Consider the following 23,345-nt stretch of genomic DNA (forward strand, 5'->3'; position numbering starts at 1 on the left):
GGTGAACCAACGGCAAAGGAAGACCTTTCTCTCTGTCTCTCTCTCTCTCTCACTGTCCACTCTGCCTGTCAAAAAAAAATTCCATAAATTGATACTAATGAACTAAATGCCTCCTTAACAAGGTAACTTTATGAAAATATTCTCCTGCAGAGATGTTTTGGAGATACTATCTCTGACATACTAATCTCTGTGTATGAGGCAAGTTTTATCAAGATGCAACATTAAGTCTTGCATTCAGTCAAGGCTGAGTACCTTAAAGAAGTTTTATTTTTTTTTAGCGGGGACATGTAACTGTCAAAAACCTAGATTTGGCTCTTATTAATATGCTCCTAAAATTTTATATACAACTTTATGAAGGGCTGAATTTGAGTAGTTCTTTCTTCTATCAATCATACTCCTGCCCACCTTCTTCTGTGCAAAAATCTATACAACATGTATCTGCCTTCCCTCAGTGGCTTCTCAGCAATGAAGTAAACGGTTACTCATGAGTCAACTATTCTGTTATACTCTTCCTTTGTACCTTTTGCTCAGTAGGTGTCTTTGATTTTCAATCAAAGGTGATTTTGCATGCCATTAGTGGTCATTGCATCTTAAAATGCATTGACTGACTAGGTAAAAATAAAATGCATCAAATTTTACATAACCACATCTTCTTTAGTTTCATATCATTGTTTTCCAATCTAATATTCAAGTAATGAAAATTTTACTTATAAAAATTATTTTCCTCCATGGGTATGGGGGTCTTTGCATTTTCTCTCGACAGACAACTGAAACTGAGGCAGCTTCTGCATTCAACATTCATCCATACAACCACATTTCAATTCTTTGTGAGACTATACTCTTATTTGTTTTTAATTTTAAAAATTTTAGATTTATTTTTATTTGAAAAGAGGAAGGGGAGATGTGAGAAAGACAGACAGAGAGCGATCGAGAAAGAGAGAGAGAATTTTTTCCATTTACTGTTTTCAATGTGCAAACGGCTGGCCAGGAGCCCAGAACACAGTCTGAGTCTCCCATATGGGGAGTAGGTACCCAATCAAGCACTTGAGGCATCACCTGCTGCCTCCCAGGTTGTAAATTAGCAGAAAGCTAGAATTGGAAGCAAAGCCAGTCCTTGAACCCAAGTACTCTGATGCCAGGTGAAGGCGTCCCAAGCAGTATCTCAACCAGTTTGGCAAGCACCCACTCCGTGGGAGACTATATTTAGAGCAGAGTGTTGTGCTGAGTAGAGGAGGCTAAGATCTACAGAGTGCTTATTTTACTTTCTCCATCTGTGTTAACTCATTTAATCCTTACAGCAGTTCTGAATTAGATTTTGCTCTCATTCAACAAAATGTAATTGAAGCAGAAATACTAGTCAAGAAAAAAAAAAAAGTAGTGAAGCTGAGATTTGAATCCAGGACAATCTGGCAAGAAAACCTGTGCTCTGTCATCTACATGATGCTATCAAGCAGTCAGGAGAGAAAAAAAAAAAAAAAAAAAAAGAAGAAGAAGAAGGAAGAGTCTCAGAGTCTCAGAGTCTCAGCACTCAGCAGAGTAGAAAAATGAAGGTGACCAAGAGACAACCTGTGCCAAAGGGAACAACAATGCAAATGGGGAAAGTGTTAAGTCTAGTGCTTAAGAGACTTAATTAAGATTCCCATATCCCACATCACAGTACTTCAGTTTGATCATGATTCCAGCTTCTTCTTTTTTTTTTTTTTTAATTTAAAAAAATTTAAAAATTTTTATTTTATTCATTTGAAAGGCAGAGTTACAGAGAGGTAATGCCACAGAGAGAGAGAGAGACTTCCATCCCCTGGTTTACTTCCCAGATGGCGGCAATGGCCAGAGCTGGGCTGATCTGAAGCCAGGAGCCTCTTCCAGGTCTCCCACACTGGTGCAGATGCCCAAGTACTTGGGCCATCTTCCACTGCTTTCCCAGAAGTGGAGCAGCTGGGACTCGAACCGGCGTTTGTATGGGATGCTGGTGCTGCAAGCCAGGCCTTTAACCCACTGTACCACAATGCTGCTGGCACCAGCTTCTTATTCTTGTAGACAACCTGTGAGGCACCAGGTGATGGCTCAAGTAATTGAGTCCCAGTCACACACATGTGAGACTTGAGCCGGATCCCCTACCTCCTTACTTCGGCCCAACCACTGTAGCTGTGGCATGGGAGAGTAAATTTTTTTTTTTTTTTTTTGACAGGCAGAGTGGACAGTGAGAGAGAGAGAGACAGAGAGAAAGGTCAACCTTTGCCATTGGTTCACCCTCCAATGGCCCCTGTGGCCGGCGTGCTGCGGCCGGCGCACCACGCTGATCCGATGGCAGGAGCCAAGTACCTATCCTGGTCTCCCATGGGGTGCAGGGCCCAAGGACTTGGGCCATCCTCCACTGCACTCCCTGGCCGCAGCAGAGAGTTGGCCTGGCAGAGGGGCAACCGTGACAGAATCCGGCGCCCTGACTGGGACTAGAACCAGGTGTGCCGGTGCCGCAAGGCTGAGGATTAGCCTAGTGAGCCGTGGCGCCGCCCAGAGAGTAAATTAACATATGGGAGTGTTTGCTTGCTCACTCTCCCCTGCTTCTCAAATGAATAAATAAAAAAAAATTTAAAGCTAAAAATGGGAAACAAAAGAGAAAAAAATCTATTCCTGAGAGCTAAGAAGCAAACTTTCATAAGGATACTTTTTGGCTTGGGCCAAGAAAGATGAATGTAAAGTAGAAAGAAGAAACACTATAAATGATAAATTGATTCATAAAGTTTCAAAAATTAAAAAGGTTGCATTATGTAACAGAAACTAAGGGAGTATTGAAAATTGCTGGATGGGGTAGTACAGGTGAGTAGGAGAAGTAAGAACATGTAGAGTAGGATAATGAATGAGCAGAGGTTGAAAAAATGTATGTAGACTGCAGTCCAGAAGTTCACAGCGTCTTATAAGTGATGGAGTTTAAAGTCATACTAAGTTTGAGTGACAATTACAAGGTTATTTCAAAAAGGTCATGTAAAATGAAATTAAAACTATGAGCTCATTTTGGTGCAAATTATGAAAAAAAACTATATGAGTGTTTCAAAAATATTTGCACCAAAATAAACTCATTTTAAATTACACTTTCCAAGGGTACTCTTTGAAATACCTTTGTATGCCCCAAAGTGAAGTAAATAGGACACTTACTGGCATTAAGGGGAGAGAGATCTATGCAGTCAGAAAGTTAGGAGATCAAGGTCCAGATATGTTCAGGCAATTTGAAGGAGAGCAAGAGGAAAGTTCTAGATGGTGACAGAAGATGGAAAAGCTGAAATAAGCAAAATATGGAACTTTTGGTAGGACTCTAGGTTTGTCGCTTAGCAACCATGTGACTGGTAATTTGCTTAACCTCTCTAGGCTTCTGATCCCTTGCCTATAAAAAGGGCAACTCTGGTTAATAGTTAGGAACAGAGATTCTAGAGCCAGACATTCTGAGTTCAAAGTTCATCTCTGCCAATTATTGAGCAACTTGAGCAGTTTATTGAACTTTCTCTGCTTCTTTTCTTATCTGCCAAGTTAAAATAATAGAGCTTATAAGCCATTACAAGTAAATTGCCCAGATGAATGTCTGGCCCATACTAAGCTTTTAATGGATATTAGGTCTTGTACAATGTTGATATTAATGTATCTTATCTAAGACTATGATGAGGCTAAAGGAAATAATGCACCACCTAACAAGCTTAGTCTTGTGCCTGGCACATGGAAGTAAATCCATAAGTAAATAAATGTAGTCCAATAAGAAATAAGTATAGTAGTCAACAGTTTTTGAGTTCTTTAAGTGTTCAAGTGACTTCTGGATTCACATTTTTTAAAAGATTTGTTTGCTTATTTTTTGAAAGGCAGGGTAACAGGGAAGAGAAAGAGAAGGAAACAGAGAGAGATCTTCCGTCTGGTGGTTCACTCCCCCAAGTTGCCACAACAGTGAAGGCTAGGCTAGTCTGAATCTGAACTCCATCTGGGTCTCTCACATGGCTGGCAGGGACTCAAGAACTGAAGCCATCATCTGCGCTTCTCAGGCACCTTAGCAGGCAGCTGGATAAAAGCAAAGTAGATGGGACTCGGAAAAGTGCTTCAACATGAGATGTATGCATCTCAAGCAGCCTTTCAACCTGCTGCACCACAACACTCATCCCTGGACTCTCATTTTAACACAGAACTGAGATGCTACTACTAGCTATCCACATTTCACAGGTGGATATCCACAGGCAGATAACCAACTCCCAGTGAGTTTAAATAACTTGCCAAGGTTATTTAAATAGCAAAGTAATAGCTGTAACTTACATTTACTCAGCCTGTTAGTAGATCACTAAATTTTATCATAATAGCTGGAGCACTAATACTGGCATTAACAGTGCCAGTAGCAGCAGAAAACATAAGACAAATTTTGAAAAAAATGAAAATATTATTGAAAAATATATAGTATCAGCAGTGGGGAGTGAGAGCAGAGTTCTGCTTCTTCTGCCCTGTATTCTGAAGTAAGTAGTTCAATGGAGAAGCTCATGTGAATAATTTTGTCTAAATCTGTATTACAACAGAGAAATGAGAGAAGTAGTAGAAGTGATATGGAAAAGAAGTTCAAGAATATAAGATATTCTAGCATAGCAGTTTCTAGGTTTATTACAAATGATAATCAAGAAGTTTATTAACATAAAAATTGATGGGCATCAGAGTCCATAATTTAGTGGGTTTGTGTGGAACCTGAGAAAGTGCATTTCTAGCAAGTTCCCAGGTAGTGCTGCTGTTGCTTGGTCCTTCTTTGAGACCATTATTTTATAAGTATCATGTTAGCTATTCCTCCTAGGTCATCACAAAAGATACAGCTATGTGAAGGAGAAGCCAGCCTATAATAAACTGCTGGGCAGAGGGGAGAGTGGAGCTTAACTTTTTATTATAAATGGAAGATATGAGGGTAGATAGAAACACCTGCTGATAGGGAAGATGTGCTTTACAAAACACAAATTGAAGTAAGATCATTAGAATTAGAACCCAAGCGAAGCCCTTAGTTTTCACTATCTTCACTCATCAGATTGACCGAATAGCTATCATTTTACTCGGGGACATTTATATAGTATAACATAGTAGTAGTTAAGGATATAAATTCTGTGGTTACACTGTGCGAATTCAAACTCCAACTCTACTTACTTACTGGACAATTTGTTAGTACTTGAATTCTCTAAGCCTCATTCTCTCCATATGTAAAATGGAGATAAGTTTCCATACTTCAAAGGAATATCACCAAGATTCAATGAATTATGAAAGATAACAGTGTATGGTCCATAGTAAATGGTTTCTAAATACTGTAGTTGTCATTGAAGAGAAATTTCCTGTACTCTGGAAGTATTTTCAGATTATTGTTCCTCATCATTTTTCCGCAGAAATATTTTGCCCCAATAAGATAATGCTATTCCTATAACCACAGATGCAGTTATTCCACATCACTCTGAAAATCTAACAGTGTTAAGTGCATGAAGATATGTAGTGGGAATTCTACCTCCCATTCTGAAGTCATACAAAATTGACTGAAATGCATCAGGCTCTTAACTTGTCCCCCCAGTGGTTCACTTAAAATATCCAGCAGGAAACAAATAATCAAAAACTGGTAACTTTCTCTAAATGAATACCTGCCTTAGTATCTCCTTTATCCTTTCATCCCAGAATTTTCCCACCAAACACTCACACACACACACACACACACACACACCCCGTTATTTTTCCAGCTAATCTGATCTCTCAGATATTCCTGAAGCACTGTAGATCACCTTTATAAGACAACCTAGTTGCCCAGCTGACTCTCCTCCTTCAAAATCCTAGGTTCATGTGTTTCTCATCCCTTCCATTATGTGTGTCTATTAGAGAATAGATTACAGTTTCATCACTTCAAGCATCATGGTTCTAGTAGAATGTTTTTATATGGCATATTCTTAGGAAATAAGCATCCAGAACCTTACATACAGGGTAATAATAACTTCCTTTCTGAGGGATACATATATGACAACAGGTCTTTCTTCCCTGAATTTTCTTTATCTCGGTATCCTCGATCAATAGGCTATTTGTTCTTGAGCCTTTAAAGGAACAAACTGCTATTTGGAGTATCCTATCAATTCTAGGAAGTTACTTTCATAGAATAACTGTATGTTGGCAGTTTTGGATTAGGGCTTAGAGTACACCTATGGATCAGTCTTCATTTGAGGGAGCTCATGAGTTCAAGTACATGGTACAGTCTGGATTCATCCTTGAGTCTTGCAAATGCTGGAGTCTCCTGAAACCAATTTTCATAACATTACCTGTCCATTATGGCATCCTCATTAGCCTCTGAAACTAATATCTCTAAAGCTCTGCTTGCAAAATTGAAGTAGATGGGAATGCTTCAGAGGTAATGTAGTGTCTTCCTGAAGCTCCTTACCATTGATCAATATTTAATATTGTGATATATACTTTTTATGTTTGACAGTCATTTTTTGTTTGGCTTGATGTTAGAAAACAAAAACATAGCACTGAATGTATTTTTGGTATTTCTACAAACAGAGGGAAATAGATTATATACCAGAAGATATTTAATGCTTAGATCAATGTTATTATCCCTGACTAGTCTTAAGTTTTACACATATAATTGGGCTTCACAGCACTGTTTCCCTATAGGTAATATCCTCACTACAGAATATTCAAGCTCATCCTCTGATCAAAAGATTTGTCTGACAATCAAAACTGTGTAATTAAATAAACTTTAAAATCATTCCACAGCCAGGTTCTTTCCTATGGACCTAGCCCAACACTAAGTAATATAGTGATTAAGGTATTTCTCTTTCTCTCTCTCTCTCTCTCTCTCTCTCACACACACACACACACACACACATATATATATAAATATGCATAAGTTACATTACATGAGAATTTCTTTAGTAAATAATATAATTTGAAATCAGATACCCTAGAGTTCATGACCCAGCTCTGCCTCTTATCATCTGGTAGTACTTGAAAAAACAACTCTGCTATTCAATATTCTTTCTCCCATGAGTAAAAGTAGTATGAGAATGAGTACCTTACAGTGTCACTGTAAGGAAGAAAGATGATGTACATAAAAGTGTTTAGTGATGCATATATTTATTATTCTATTCAATTCTAATTCCATCTGCCTCTGCAAATGGAAAACCAAGACAATTATGAAGATGATTTATAATTCATATCCTCTCTATTCCCACCCTCAATATGAATCTCTGCTATTTAGAGAGATGTAGAAATTTCATTGCTGAATGACATTCACCACACTGATTGAAAAGCTTTTGTGACAGTAACTCACTCTTTTCCACTTTACATAGGGAGAGTCTCTTCTGCCTTTCAATTCAGATGAGTTGGCTTTGTTTTTCCCCACTCTAGTCTGAAAGCTCAACATCTAGGCTTTTTGAGCTTCAGGAAAGGAGAAATAGATTCCCTAGTTCATGACATAAATTAAGTAATTCTTTTACTGCCTGACTTTATTCTACCTAAAAAAGCATTTGTGCTGTTTTTTGTTTAATTTACAATCTTTACAACTTTGATATTTCATTGTGGATTTTTCCAGGTACATTTTCAATGTACCAATTTATCTATAAATTGAGTATTGCATTCAACAAAATAAGAAATAATAACATAGTTTATCTAAGAATATTTGAATATATTTATTATTATTCAATGTGATTAACCAATTATACATTTCTTAAATTAATCTCTTTCATGTTTATATATTGTGTTTTATTGTTTTGTTTTTTTTCATTATAAGACATTTCAGTAAAGAAACTCACTTAATATTTGATCACTTTTTCTATATAAAGGTGAATAATGAGAAACAAACAAATATTGGACTTTATATAAAAAGGCATTTTCTGGAGTTAAGTAAACCTTCCCAAAGAAATACTATAAATTTCTCGGATCTTTTTGATTTTAGTAAATTCAAAGGTAAGCTATTTATGGCCCGACTAACCAAAAAAGGAGGGAGAAGACCCAAATCAATAAAATCAGAGATGAAAAAGGAAATGTAACAAGAGACACTATAGAAATAAAAAGAATCACCAGAAATTACTATAAAGAGCTGCATGCCAACAAACTGGAAAACCTAGAAGAAATGAATAGATTTCTGGCCACATACAACCTACCTAAATTGAGCCCTGAAGACACATGAAGACACAGAAAAACTAAACAGACCCATCAACAAGACAGAAATTGAATCAGTAATAAAGATCCTCCCAACAAAGAAAAGCCCAGGACTGGATGGCTTCACTGCTGAATTCTAACAGAAATTTAAAGAACGAACTCCACTTCTTCTCAAGTTAATCAAAACAACTGAAAGGGAGGAAATCCTCCCAAATTCTTTCTATGAAGCCAGCGTCACCTTAATTCCTAAACCTGAAAAAAGATACAACAGAGAAAGAGAACAACAGACCAATTTCCCTGATGAACATAGACGCAAAAATTCTCAAAAAAAATTAAGGCCAATTGAATACAGCAACACATAAGAAAGATCTTTCACCCAGACCAAACGGGATTTATCCCTGAGATGCAAGGGTGGTTCAATCAATGTATACATCACATTAACAAACCACAGAAGAAAAACCATATGATTAGCTCAATAGATGCAGAGAAAGCATTTAATAAAATACAACACCCTATCACAATGAAAACTCTAAGCAAATTGTGTATAGAAGGAACATTCCTCAACACAATCAAGGAAATTTATGACAACCCATGGCCAGCGTCCTATTGAATGGGGAAAAGTTGGAAGCATTCCCACTGAGATCTGGAACCAGACAAGGCTATGCACTCTCGCCACTGCTATTCAATATAGTTCTGGAAGTTTTAGCCACAGCCATTAGACAAGAAAGAGAATTGAAGAGATTCAAATTGGGAATGAGGAAATCACACTATCTCTATTTGCAGATTACATGATTCTAGATATAGGGGATACAAAAGACTCCACCAAGAGACTATTGGAACTCACAGAAGAGTTTGGTAAAGTAGTGGGATATAAAATCAATACACAAAAATCAACAGCTTTTGCATACACAGACAATCCCATGACTGAAAAAGAACTTCTCTAAGATCTATTCCATTCATAATAGGTACAAAAAAATCAAATACCTTTACAATGAGAATTACAAAGATCTGTATGACGAGAATTAAAAAACATTAAAGAAATAAATAGAAGACACGAAAAGTGGAAAAATCTTCCATGTTCATGAATTGGAAGAGTCAATATTATCAAAATGACCATTCTTCCGATAGCAATGTAAAGATTCAATGTGATACCAATCAGATCTAGAAAAACTGATGCTGAAATTCATATGGAAACACAGGAGTCCTTGAATAGCTAAATCAATCTTACACAACAAACACAAAGTCAGAGGCATCACGATACCAGATTTCAAGACATACTTGAGGGCAGTTATAATCAAAACAGCCTGGTACTGGTACAAAAACAGATAGATAGACCAATGGAACAGAATAGAAACACCGGAAATCAATCCAAGCATCTACAACCAACTTATATTTGATCAAGGAGCTAAAACAAACCCCTAGAGCAATGAAAGTCTCTTCAACAAATGGTGCTGAGAAAATTGGATTTCCACATGTAGGATTATGAAGAAGGACCCCTACCTTACACCTTACATTAAAATCAATTGAAAATGGATAAATATCTAAATCTATGATGTGATACCATCAAATTATTAAAGAACATTGGGGAAACCCTGTGAGACATTGGCATAGGAAAAAATTTCTTGGAAAAAATATTAGAAGCACAGGCAATCAAAGCCAAAATCAACACATGGGATTACATCAAACTGAGAAGCTTTTACACTACAAAAGAAACACTCAGGAAAGTGAAGAGGCAACCAACAGAATTCAAGAAATTATTTGCAAACAATGCAACTGATAAAGCATTAATATCCAGAATATATAAAGAGATCAAGCAACTCCACAACAGCAAAACAAACATCCCAGTTAAGAAATGGGCAAAGGACTTAAACAGACATTTTTCAAAAGAGGAAATCCAAATGGCCAACAGACACATGAAAAACGTTTAGGATCACTAACCACCAGAGAAAGGCAAATTAAAAGCACAATGAGGTTTCACCTCAACCCAGTTAGAATGACTTTCATACAGAAATTAAAAACAACAAATGCTGGTAAGGATGTGGGGAAACATGGACTCTAAGCCACCGTTGCTGGGAATACAAACTGGTAAAACCACTATGGAAATCAGTTTGGAGATACCTCAGTAATCTGAATAAAGACCTACCATATGACCCAGCCATCCCATTCCTGAGAATTTACCTAAGGGAAATGGAATCAGCAAATAAAAGAGTTATCTGCATCCCCATGTTTATAGTAGCTCAATTCACAATAGCAAAGACATGGAATCAACCTAAATGCCTGTCAATTAAAGATGAGATAAAAAAAATTATGGGATGCATACACTATGGACTATTACACAGGGGTAAAAAAATGAAATCCTGTCATTTGCAGCAAAATGGATGAATCTGGAAAACATCATACTAGTGAAATAAGCCAGTCCCAAAGGGACAAATACCATGTGTTCTCCCTCATCTGTGATAACTAACAGAGCACCTAAAAGGAAACCTATAGAGGTGAAATTGAGAATTTGAGAATCAATGACTTGAACAGCCCTTGTCTTTACTGTTGAGGAACAAGTTTGTTTGGTTGGTTTTGGTTTTGCTTTTTGTTTGTTTGTTTGTTTGTTTTAATGGAGAATGGGACTGGGAATGGGAGAGGAAAAATAGGTGGGCTGAGAGTGGAGGTGAAAGGGCAGATATGATCGGAAGAATCACTATATTCCTAAAGTTGTACTTATGAAATTTGTACTCTTAAACGTTTTCTTTGGGAAAAAAAGAAAGGTAAGGTATTTATAATATAATGTAGTGTATTTTATCACTATTATATAATTATAATGTAAAATATCGGTAATGTAAGTATGGCATATAAATATTAATATATTGCTATATTACATAATACTGATATATAGTATACTGTATATTTATATTACTATTAAAATAAGTCATCAATGGAGAATTCTAGCAAACCACACAAGTATTTTCAGAAATAAACTGAGTTGACATGCCATTTTCAATGAAAAAATAATCAGACCACACAGGTCTTAATTAAATTGCGGAAATTGAAGTTCCAAATAGTAAGCTGAATCTCAATCAAAATGATACTTCACTTTGTTAAAGTCCTTATAATTGGCAGCTGAAGTGCTAACTTAAAAAACCCATTCATGATGTAAATATAAGTCAGAGATAGTCCATCACTAATTTGGCTGGAGTAAAAAAAGGAAAGAAATGTACAAAGTAATACATAAAATCCTAACTTTATTATTTCTTAAGAAAATAATTAGAAAGTGTTGGGTACTCTTAATTTTTCAAAGAACACTATTAAAATCTCTGTGAAATGAAATGAATGTCATCTGCTTCTTAAAGTTGCTTTCCAACATGATAAACCCATAGAAAACAAGTTAATATTGTTTTTCTCAAAATTTCCTCTGAGGAAAATAACATGCTAAAATGAATTTGCTGTGATTATTTTCAAGTTAAACTCTAAATCTTATTTGTTTTTCCTCTACTTGGTACACACACACACACACAGACACACACACAAATTTCCTCTCTTGTCTCATACAGTATGAAATGATCAATTTTTGTAATCATTTTAAGTGCACTGATATGTACGTGTGTGTGTGTGTGTGTGTGTGTGTGTGGTGGGAGGCTCTATATTACTGAAGAAAATAGGAATGGTTGGAAAACCAAATGAAGCTGAAAACTTGCAATGCAAAGCACCCGACGATTAATATTCAATGCAACCCATAATAAGTTACCTGTGAAATCCAAAGCTATATTCATTTATATGGTCAACAGCCACAAACACCCCAGAATATGACACCCATCCCAAAAGGATTTGCCTTATAAGGGTGCCAAAATTGCTGATGACATCATTTCTACAGTTGCTATCCATTTTCCCTAAATCAATTCATCAATCAATCAATTTCCATTTGGGCAGTGGCTTGTCACTTAACAGGAGACTACTGTTTCTCACCCCAGGTGTGAGACTAATCTTCTCCTGCAGGGTCTGCAGAAGACTGATTCAGGCTGTTTAATCTATTTAATCTAATCAGATCAGGGTCTGGGCACCTCCCTTTGTCACATCTGATGCCCCTACTCCAGTATTAAAAAAGGAGACCACAGGCACAAGCCAGCCCTCTGGGTCCCTTGGTACATCATTAAGTTGTAAAAATGACTTCATCACTCATGACAGAGAAATTAGACAGCCCCAACGGTGGCATATGGCAATAGGAGAATCACTCCACCAGCTGCCCACCTGACTCTCCTCCCTCAAAATCATATCCTTCCCATCCAGAAGCTGCCTCTGCACTGCGGTTGCAGAATGCTGCAGCAGCAGCAGAAGCCAGAGCTGTAAGTGGAGCAGGGATTGGAGAATGAAAAGAGAGAGAAAAGCTTGTGTAGCGAAGCACGTGCAAGCCCTTGGAGACTCTTCTCCACCCCCAATCCATCTATTCATCTGGTGGCAAAGGGTATTTTCTTTTGTCAGAAAAAGAAAAGCTGCATTTCCCCCAGATACCTAACCTATATGGCTCGCAATGGAGAGGCAGCGAGATGTTGGACATGCAGCTAGGTGAGAAAGACAAAAGTCACTTCTTATCCCAAAAGACTGTGTGCTTATAAACCATTTCCATCACAGCAGAATGGTGGTCTCTTGCAGTAGGTTTTGTGTTCACTGTTAGAATTATTTTCTCACACAAAAGGAATTTACAAATATTTCTCACTGAAAGAGTTGAAAACCCCTCCATGCAGTGGAGGTTGCAATGTACAGGTAAGCAGATAGAAGGAAAATGACAGATAGGTAGATAGGCAGGTAGTACGTAGGTAGGAAGAGAAAGAGTGAGAAAGAGAGAGAGGGAGAGAGTTGCGTATATGATTGGTGACAGGGCTTATGAATTCATTTCCCATGCTTATTCAAATAAAAATGGCTATCTTTATTGTCTTCTTTCAGTAATATAATAAGAATTCCACCAGTAAAACTGCCCTTTTCTGAGCTTGAAATATAAAGCTGTTGCATTTAAAATATCTTCTTCTGTTTCTGAAAATCATTATAACAACACTAACAACTAAATTTTTCATAATCAGAAAAGCCAGAGTTTTTACCTAAAGATAATTACTATTTCATTTTTATAAATACAAACATATATTAGTTAGCAGCTTAAAGCCATACACTTTGATATGTGTATTTTTATGTACATAATTATGCTCTCTCCTACATCAAGGAAATGAATTGAATTGTATCAGGCCAAACCCCAAGGCAGAATCCCTTCATTTTTGCAGACATAAAGTTTAAACTCCCTCAGTCATGCTCAAATCTCTATAATCTCCTAGGAGCCCAAACTGCCCAAGAAGCTGAGTGGGAAGAAAAAGTCCTAAATGATGTGTTTTTCCTGAAGAATACCACATTATTTGTGCTAGCCATTATGAAGTGTGTGTAGTTTGCCTTTTTGCAAAGAACACAGTCACCTGTGTTGTGGCCAAGTGTTTCCAGGAGCCAGGATACACACGAAAATACAGTATGTTTCTCCTGCCAAAAAAGAATCTAAGGGTCCCTTGAGTCTGCTAAAGGCTTCTATCTCCAATTCATGTATTTCTCTGCTGGATTTGGGTGTGATAGATTGTAGTTACTCATTCAGAGAGCAGATGGCTCAGCCTGCTGCTGAGAGTGAACTTAGCAATGAAGCACACAGTATTAATCAGAGATACTACATTTCACTGTGAAGGTAGCTTGTGATCATGCATTATAGACTCCTGAGTTCTAGTTAAAATCCCTTTGTGACCTTGGATAAGTCACCAGCCACCTCTCTAATTCTCTATTTGATTTCCTGGTTTGTAAATTGAGAGATCAGATTAGATGAAGATTGTCCAAATTTAATAGGGGTTCTTTCTGTTTATGGGAGGGGGATGTCCCTCTATGCCACAGCCACCTGAGCCTCAGGTTCCTTTTCAAAAAAAGAATTATTGTTTCCTTAGGAAAGGCCAAATTAAAAACCCAAGATATGCCTGAAAAGAAAACATGGTACACTAAGAAATCAACTTCCTAAACAAAAGATAGAAATAGGGATAAATAAACTAACCTCAACAAAGAAGTCTAATCTCAAACTTAAATGGATTTCTCTAAGTGCATCTGTGCCAGGCTAAAAGTTAAAGCTGTATGCACTGAATTACTAGCATTTTTAAGATAGCACCACTTTAAAGCCTACAAATAAGATTTACAAAATTTTCACTGAACAATATTTTCAATTGTGAATAATGTATATGGGGAAATTATTTTAGAAGACATAAACAAGATACATGAAAAGAAGGATTTTTGATCACAATTTAAATAATCCATTTGGATTACTAATAAGGACAATGTAGACGTAAACAAGATTAATGGTCATAGGAGTTTTTTTCCCTTTGAGTCCCTTTCTGGAAGCCCTGGTGGAGGTGAGTAACTTCTTAGGGCCACATGTGCCATCACCATCTAAAGGAAGACAAAGGAAACAATGACGCAAGGGTACTCCTCTGGGACTGAATGGACTCCCTCCTAACTCCCCCTTTGCCTACTCTCAATAAGCAGGAAAACAAAAATATTTAGAATTTGACCTATTTAAGCACCAAGAGTTTAACTGAGAATTGGGCTGTTTTTGCCTAATCAACTAAAAAGGGGAGCCAGATCATTGCTATTGGATTTTCATTGAGAAATTTGCCAGGAAGAATAACAGAGAGCTCTTCTCCACTGAGGAGCCATTTCCACACACCTCAGTTCCTCTCCTGCATTCTGTCCAAAACAGTGGTGGCAAACACTTTCCCAAATGAGCTTGATTATGCACAGAGAAAAATAAATCTGTCCCTAGTATCCCACCCAAGGGAAATCTCATTCCACTTTCAAATGATCCATTTGGAGCAGCTTCTCTGAATGGGTGTATGCTGTTTGTAGGGAGAGGACTGATTTTGCTATACTACTTTTAACATTTTTTAAAAATGATCACAATAAACAATATGGATCTTTCAAACCAGTTCCAAAAATCTCTCTGATTTTGTATTTATAAAAATCCTTCTAAAATAAAAATCCATGTAGCATTGTTGGATTAATTAGACCTTCACCAATATGATAACAATAGGCATAACTGGGTAATTAAATTATTTATGATTTTACTGTTCTTATATATATATATATATGCCTCATTCAGTTTATAACACTTTATAATCAAAAAAGGAAATGTCATATGTAGTTAAAACATTTTTCTACAAGCAGTTTCAATTGTATATGCAATGTGCTATTTTAAAAATGAAGTAAATATATCAAATCCCTCAGACGTGATAAAAATAGCCTCCATAATTTTCTTTATGTTTATAATGGATACAGATTTTAATTTTATTTTCTTAATCTTGTAAGACACAAGATACTGTATGTGAAAATATAAAATTCTCTCCCTTGAATAGTGATTTAAAGGCACCAATGAATTTGGATCCAAACAAGAAATCTAAAATTCAGAAATTCTTTCTTTGAGGAAAATCTACAAGAAATAGATCCTGAACCAGGATCAATCTTTTCATTACCAAACATGATACAAATGATAGCACTGAACGTGTGTGTGTGTGTGTGTGTGTTTAATCAGGAAAACCTGTTTATTGACCACCCAGTGTTACAAAAAGGGAAAGTCAAGAATCCCTGGTGTTTTTGCCTGGCAGGAAAATGTTAAGGCTTTAATTTTTGGCAAGCTGAATATTTTGATTCTGAAAACAACCTTAAAGGTACCACCATTGTATTTTCATTTGACATAATAGTTTTTTGTATCATTTCTCTTTTTCTGATGAATTGTTTTTTTCTTCTGAAGTAAAATATTTCATATACATATTTGGAGTTTTTTCTGGAAATTTATATTTTGTTTTAGGAAGTAGTTTTTAAGGGAAAAAAAATGAAAGAATCATATATTGGGGATTTGAAAATGAAAAGTGCAACATGTTCAGAATCAGTAACATTTAACAGAATATTGTCTAAATTTTTCTATCTAAAATTTTTCTTTCCTTTATCGAATCTGTAAAATCGAACTCTGTATAATTAATTATTTTCATCTTAAATTGATTCCTTTAAAAAAAAAAGAACATTGTTTCCTGCTGGGTTAGAGAACTAATCATCCTTCTTTTCAGATAAAAATATTCAAAAAGCATTATTCCTAATCCACTGCCCTCTCCTGTTAACATTTTGAAAAACTATCCAAAACTCCTCTACGTAGGACTATTACCTTAAAATTAAATGTCCAACAATTCCTCCCCGGTCCTGAAGACTCAGAGAAGCCTCGGGCAGTAAGATGCCTCTAGGGAGAAGCATTGCAGCGGACTTGTGCCGCGGGCTGGGCCCGGGGGTGGGGCTGGCGGGTTTGATTGCAGTGAGCAGCGGGGAGGTGCTGGGTTACAAAGGCTGAGGGGAGGTCACAACCCGGGAGGTGCCTGGGGCGTGTCTTCCTTCTCTAACACGTGGTTGGTGTGGAGGGAGTGGTGTGAGGGAAGCCGTGAGGTCTGTATTTTGGGTCGCTAAGCCGCCAGACCTGGGAGGGCGAGCGTTAAGTGTTCCCCGTCGGCTCAACAACTCGAAGAACGTCTAGTTTTGTTTAACAAAATAACGCGGAGAAACATACAAAGTTGCCTGTCACCCTCAGGCGGCCAAGCTGTGCTTCCCGACACCCCGACCCCGTCAGTCCTTGCGCCTCAGGCTTGGAGTGTCCCGACGGACTGCGCTCGTACCGTTCCAGGGAGCTGGCGCTAGGACCTCTGGCTGCGGCCACCACTGCAAGGCTGGAGGCCTCTGGACGCAGCTGAGGGCCGCCCCTCACCCTGCCCCTAAGGAGCTGAGCTCATTAACAGGTGGAATCGCACTCCCGTGCTTGAAATAAATCCCTCCTGCCTCCATAGAAACAAACCCTTCAGACCCAGAGCACCATCTGGGCGGGCTCTGGGACCCAGCGTTGGACACTCCCTCCGGGGAGTCTAGCTCCACCGGGAGTCTGGGCGCCCCGGGACGCAAAGACTGGAGCCGTGCACCGGTGGCTCCAGGGCCCTCTCGGCATCCCCCCACCAACCCCGCAATGTCCCTGCTGTCTCCCCACCCCCGGTCAGGCCTAGCCTCCACTCCTCTGAGGCCTTAAGGCACGTCGACCATTTAGCCAGAAGTCTCCGCAGCGAACGCGAGGCCGTGGGAGCCCTCGGCCTTACCCAGCGAGGAGGCACCGGCCGTGCTACTGTCGGGAGGGCGTGTGCTGGGGACTGGGAAGCCCCGCCCAGGAGTCTCCGAACCCCGCAGTGCCAACACCGCGCCCCCAGTCCTGGTCCCGCCTGGCGCCTCACCTGTTGGCTGCCAACCGAGATGCGATGTAACCTCCAGGAATCTGGGTGATGATGTAGCCCCAAAAGAAGGAACCGTGTATCATCCCCACGGTTTCCGGGTCCCAGTTGAATTTGGCTTTCTAAGGGGAGTAGGAAAAAATAAAATAAGTGGCTGGAGAGAGGAGTCCGTGCTGAGGACTCGTTTTTCAGTGGTTCGCAGGCCGAGACCTTACTGGGCCAGGCTCGCTGCATTCCAGGGGTGGGTGCCTCGGTTTTCGTTTCCTAACCCTGCTCATTAACGAAATGTATTGTAAGCAGCTGGGGGAGCCTGGTTCTGCTTCCCGACTGCTGTCGTGCTGGTTGGATCTCCTCGAAAGGCGAGGAATCCTTAAACCATCCCCGTCGTGGACATTCGGGCTCCGCATTAAGATATTCGTTAGCGGGCGCGGGATGGACGCTCTGGGCCGGGGTCCGTTTGGCCGATGCCGGTAAGGATGCAGTGACGGGGCTGCATGGAGAATAGAACCGAACCCTCCAGACCCAAATAGTGAAATTCGGGAACAGGAAGGCAGGTTTTGGTGGTGAAGGAGCCACGAGTAAGGTCGTCCCAGCAAGGAGGGAACGGGGCTGGGTCAGAGAGTGCTGGAGTCGCCCAGCGAGTTTTGGGGGAGTCGCTGGAGAGAGGGAGGCATTGCGCATTGCTTGGGGCGCTGTAACAAGTGCATGCCAGGCATACGTATGACAGTGGGTCCTGGTACCTGCCCGGACAAATCTGTGCCGCCCCACGAAGTGCACGTCACAGTAAGCTGGGGTGAAATAGCTGCGTAGGAACCCTCAGAGAGCGCTTGTTCTGCCTGCGGAACTGGGGACCTTTTCGCTCCATTTAAACAAAATTTTGAGACCCAGCGTATTTTGCAGGCTGCCCTGGACTCCCCCGAGCCCAGTGGCACTCACCGCTTCCCATCCACAGAGAGTTTGTAATTTCTCCTCCCAATTTTTGCTCAGCCTAAGATTATGGCCATCAGCCTTCGTAAGTAGGAAGGCCGGACTCGCGGATTTCAGTGACCTTGAGGTGACTCTCCCCTTTCTAGGCGTCACCGCCCAGCATACACTAGTGTGGGGACCGCACTCCCGGGGACCCTGGGACTCTCCCATGCTGGGCGGTGTAGACTCTGCTAAAGGCCCATTGGCCGAACCCGCCCGTGCCCTCACGCCCAGTTAATGAGATTTCTGTTTTCGATTTTGTTTCATTATGCTTATTTAGAGTGTTTGATCGGAATCGAAGGGGAACCAGGGGGAAATGATAGTGGGCTACCCAATTCCTCCATATAAAGGGAAACTGTTTCTATTGAGATTTAGTGGACAATGGTCAACAAATTCGTGGAATTAGTCACTCTTCACAAAAAACCTAGCGGGCTAGGCTCTATTCAAATTGCAGATAGGAAGGGGAAGAGGTGATAACGCTACCACCGAGCACCCTAGAAGGGCAGCGCTAACACGGGCACCCCAGCATCCTCTTTCTTGGGTGGTGGAGAAGGAACACAGGGCTCCCACGGGCGACGGACGCGGCTTCGCAGGGTCACACGGGGCGGCCCCTCCATTGCCCACCTCCTTGATGACCTTGCCCCCGCGGTGGATGGTGCTGTTGTTGACCATGTCCACGATGGCCACGCCCAGGTTGCAGCGTATGCCGAAGGAGATGCAGAAGCCCAGGCCGCTCATGATGGCGATGATGTAGCGGCGCGGAAGGCCGAAACACGTGCAGTCGCATAGCGGCGCCTTCTTCTCGGGCACTTCCAGGGGCTTTCCATCCTCCGTCAGCTCGATGGTCTCACCGGTCTCCTGCTTCTTCTCCAGCACCCTGCGCGGCAGAGCGGGGAGGCAAGGGCGCCGCGCGTTAGGAAGTCCTGGCTCTGCAACGTTTCTATTTTCTAGAGCCCCTCAAGGCTCGGGGGAGGGGCGCTGACCTCTCCCTTCCCTATGGTTAGGGTTGGTAGAGTGACATCAAGCTCACCTCCCTTGGTCTCCCACCCCGCGGCCGCATCCCTTCAACTGCAATACCTTCAGGCCTAAAATTCTTGAATCCCATTCTGTCGGGCATTTTCCCAACCCCTCGAATCACATGCACAGGCCATTTGGGCCTAACTTTCCCTCGGGGTTTGCAGTTTTTGAGGAGTAGGGAGTGGGGAGGGACTCTGGAGCGATGCCTCCTCCACACCTGCTTGGAAACCTGCTCCTCACCTCCTGAGGTCTTGTACCTGGGACCACAGGTCTTAGGAAACCACTCAACCCGCACCGGCTCTTAGGGCTCCTTCTTAACCACGTTGAAGACGTCGCCATCCCGCCCCGCTCCCTCCGCCCAGCTCATTCCCCAGGGTCCTGGTGACTAAGGCCTCTCCTAGCCTTTAGCCACGGAGAAAAGGACAGAGAACACTCTTGGAGCCTGTTAACCGCTCTGCTTCCTCTTCCTCCAGCCCCAGGGTGCCAGCTCAGTGCTTACTCCCTGTTACACATCTTATTGCTTTTTTTTCTTTTTACTTGAGTAGGAAACAAAGGCCTCCACAGCATATGGCAGACACCTAAGCTTCCAACAGCTAGAACATGAATAATTAATTATTCACAATCTTGCGTCATTACTTCATTTACAGACACAGAAAAATTCTATGGACCCATTTCCAAAGATGTAAAAGGCGATTTCCAGATATACAAACGCGCCCTCAGATCAACTTTGTAACATGGTTCACACCAAAGTGGACAATTTCATTTTTAACACCAGCAAAAATCGCACACGCTTTCACACATCCCATTCAATTATTTCGGAGTGTTTCCTCCTTGTGGGAAATGGGGATGGGAAACGGGGATGGGAAACGGAACGGGGAGTTATGGAAAGGCTGTATTTGAAAGTGATAGTGTTGTTCTAGCCAACAAGCTATCCCTGAGATTTCTATTTAAGAAAGAAGAAGAATGGGGAAGGTAACATCGTAGTCCCTCCGGGTCTGTACTTTCCTTAATTAAACAAAGAGCCTCGGTATTGGTATTTACATTTGCAGGTGTTTTCCAAGGCATTGTGTGCTTCCTTTTGTTGCTGTTGTTTTTTCTCTTGAAATCTGTGCTGTCTTTAAACGATATGTATACACAATTGTTTCCACACAAGAATGGAGCAAATTAAAATTTTAGATCAATTCCAGGAATGCAGAGCTTGGGATAATGCTGCCAAGCAATCTGAGGTTATTGGAAAAGAATCTCAGTTTCTACAAAGTCTCACCTGAAGACTAGATCACCTATTGTTGGGTTAATGCTTATAGCCAAAATGCAATCCAAATTACAATTTATTTATTCTGGGAGAAAAAAAATAACAAATGTCACTTAAAATATTGGATTTATATGCTCATATGTAAAAAGCTAAACTCTGCACATGAACTCTTTACCTGGTGGCACTTGGGCTGGGGCAAAACCAGGGCTTTCCACAGTGGCTGCAGGACTGCAGGGCCCTTGCAGTATCTATTGCCGCATAGGTGCATGATGGAGCCTCCGTGAAGCCCACCAGATTCAAAGAGATGTGGAAATCTGGGAGGCACATTGTTCATTTTCTTTACATTTCTTACACATCTACAAAGGCTTCAGATTTTCAAATGTGAAATTTATGTTCTCTTGGAATCATTTATCCATTTGGACCTGTCCTCGCTCCTTTATTTTGTTCATATGTTAAGAAAAAATGTATTCAGGCAACATGCTTTAAAGGACTTAAAGCTGTGAAATTTGCAGCATAATTGGTACATTGACTATAAAAGGATAAACATTAAAAATAATTCCTAGTGCTTCCAAAACAATTTTGCTGGTTATTATTATGCTTGTCCTTACAATCACTTTGACATTTCCCATGCAAAAAAATAAATAAATAAGTGGACTTCTATGAGAGGACAAATAATTAAAAATACATACACATCATTTCAGATTCAGAGAAGAGAAACTACTTCTGTTATCAATTATTGATATATTTTGATTCCTTTTCATTCAGTACAGAAGGAAGATTCTGCTGGGGAATTATTTAGTAAGGTTTTGAAGCTGAAATCTAAATTTCTCTTTGCCATATTCATTGGGATTTCTTGGTTAATTTTTTTAAAGTGTTGGGTATTTTTATTCATTCATCTGAATCAGGGGAATTTAATTTTGGGTGCTCGTAAGCCCTAAAGCAAGAATCTTGGTCTGTTTGTCTTGTAAAGAGGATAAGTTCTAAGTCGGAAAGAATGAAAATGTGCAAGTAGTCAAGCAAAATTCATGCAAAGACACAAACACAAAAAACACGAGAAGCAAACAGGTTCATTTAGTACAAAATTTCTCCATTAACAGGTACATTTACAGAGCAGCTCTAACACAGAAATGAGCAACAAAAAGACTTTCTGATCATATTTCAATCTCTCTAAACAGCCAGAGTATACAGAAATGCCCTTCCAGATTTTTTTCATGCAGAGCCCCAGGTAAGCATGGGTTTGCTTTCTCTTACCTGTAGATCTGGCCAAGGGATTTTCCAGCGAAATTCTTTAGCCCTTCTTTTCCTGGGGCCAAAATCCTTTGTTTTACAGACTCCATCCTTGCAAAGACTGGTGCTTTTGCCAGATTTAAATAGTGATCGCTATGAAAGGCAAGGGTTGCGCATATTGTCTTAATTCCTTAAGGTAGTTCTGGGCTTTTTCTTCTCAGCAGAATGGTATTGGTGTGCCTCCAGCAAGAGTGAGAGTGAGAAAGGGGAGGGAGAGTGAGAATGAGAATACAACAGAATAGCTGCATACAACCCACGGGTTTCCTAATAGGAGAGTTGGTAGACACAATCAGAAAGTCTCATTGGAAGGGGAGGATCCGGTGGCAAAGGGCGCACGCAGTGCCATGGTATCTGGGCGGGTGCAGATGAGTCCTTGTGCTGGAAGTCAATTCACTTAAAAATAATGTAAATTCCCGGTTTTGAAAGCTTATTGCTATGGAATCTGCTGCCTTGTAAATGGAGGAGCCGGAAATATCACAGAAAACGTGTGAAAGGACAAAGTCAAAGAATGCTACATTTTAAAATGGTGTCTTTGCTGTAAGGAGCAGAGCACTTCCAAAAACTCTTGGGAGCATCTAAGGTCTCAGGTGAGCAATGCCGCTGTTAGTTTTCCTCTTTGCCCATGATCTCCTCCCATCACGCTGGCGTAAATCTGCTCTGCGGTAGAGTCGAATTAAGATGGAGAAGGTTTGCTGCTCTCTGAGAACGTGAGTAAATAGATTCACAGCTCTGATTTGGACAGCATCAGGATTTTTTTTTTCCCCAGCACGGCTGACAGCGCCCGTCTGGGCGGGTCTCCGCAGAACAATTCAGCACCACGGACAGAGTAAGTTTCAGGATGCTGCTTTGGCTAACCAGGTTGGCAACTTTCTAGGGGAGCTGTGCGGATTGCCCTGACCAAAGACTATTCAGGGGCTCTTCAGGAACGGATGCTATGGAAACCAAGTGGGAGATGTCATCATCTCCACGATTTGCAGAAACAATGCTGCATTTGGCATTGAAGGAAGACTTTATTAAAAATTGACAAGTTACTTCCAGTTTTGCCCAGAACCACACTGAAGCCAATTTTGACAGTCTTGCAGGGAAGGAATATTACAACATACTTCACATAGGTTTGTGGTATTCCAGGACATTTGGCTACCTAGATTATCAAAATGCATAAAATTACACACAAAATTCATAATTATATTTCTATGCATTTGCTTAAATCCCTGTTATGAAAAGAAAGGAAAATAGTTGTAAAGGGGAGTGGGAAGAGAAGAGACATGTAATAGAACAGAGGAAAGAATAGTTTAAATAAAAGAGGGAATTTGAAATATATTCCTTGGAACTTTAAGCTTCTTTACTTCACTAATTTATAATACACTATTGAAATGTCAATATAC

General features: G+C 40.2%; 1 protein-coding gene across 1 annotated transcript in view; it reads right to left on the minus strand.

Annotated features, from left to right (window-relative positions):
- The window catches only part of SLC17A6 (solute carrier family 17 member 6), a 50,339-nt gene extending 27,499 nt beyond the window's left edge, over positions 1-22,840 (minus strand). The window contains exons 1-3 of the mRNA XM_002709004.5: positions 21,925-22,840; positions 19,029-19,281; positions 17,442-17,560 (exon numbers count right to left, since the gene is read on the minus strand). Of these exons, the coding sequence (XP_002709050.1) occupies positions 17,442-17,560; positions 19,029-19,281; positions 21,925-22,010 (458 nt within the window). The 5' untranslated portion in view covers positions 22,011-22,840. The remainder of the gene's footprint in view (positions 1-17,441; positions 17,561-19,028; positions 19,282-21,924) is intronic.
- Between the last annotated feature and the right edge of the window lie 505 nt (positions 22,841-23,345).

This window comes from Oryctolagus cuniculus, chromosome 1 (assembly GCF_964237555.1).
Source record: "Oryctolagus cuniculus chromosome 1, mOryCun1.1, whole genome shotgun sequence".
NCBI classification, from domain to species: Eukaryota; Metazoa; Chordata; class Mammalia; order Lagomorpha; family Leporidae; genus Oryctolagus; species Oryctolagus cuniculus.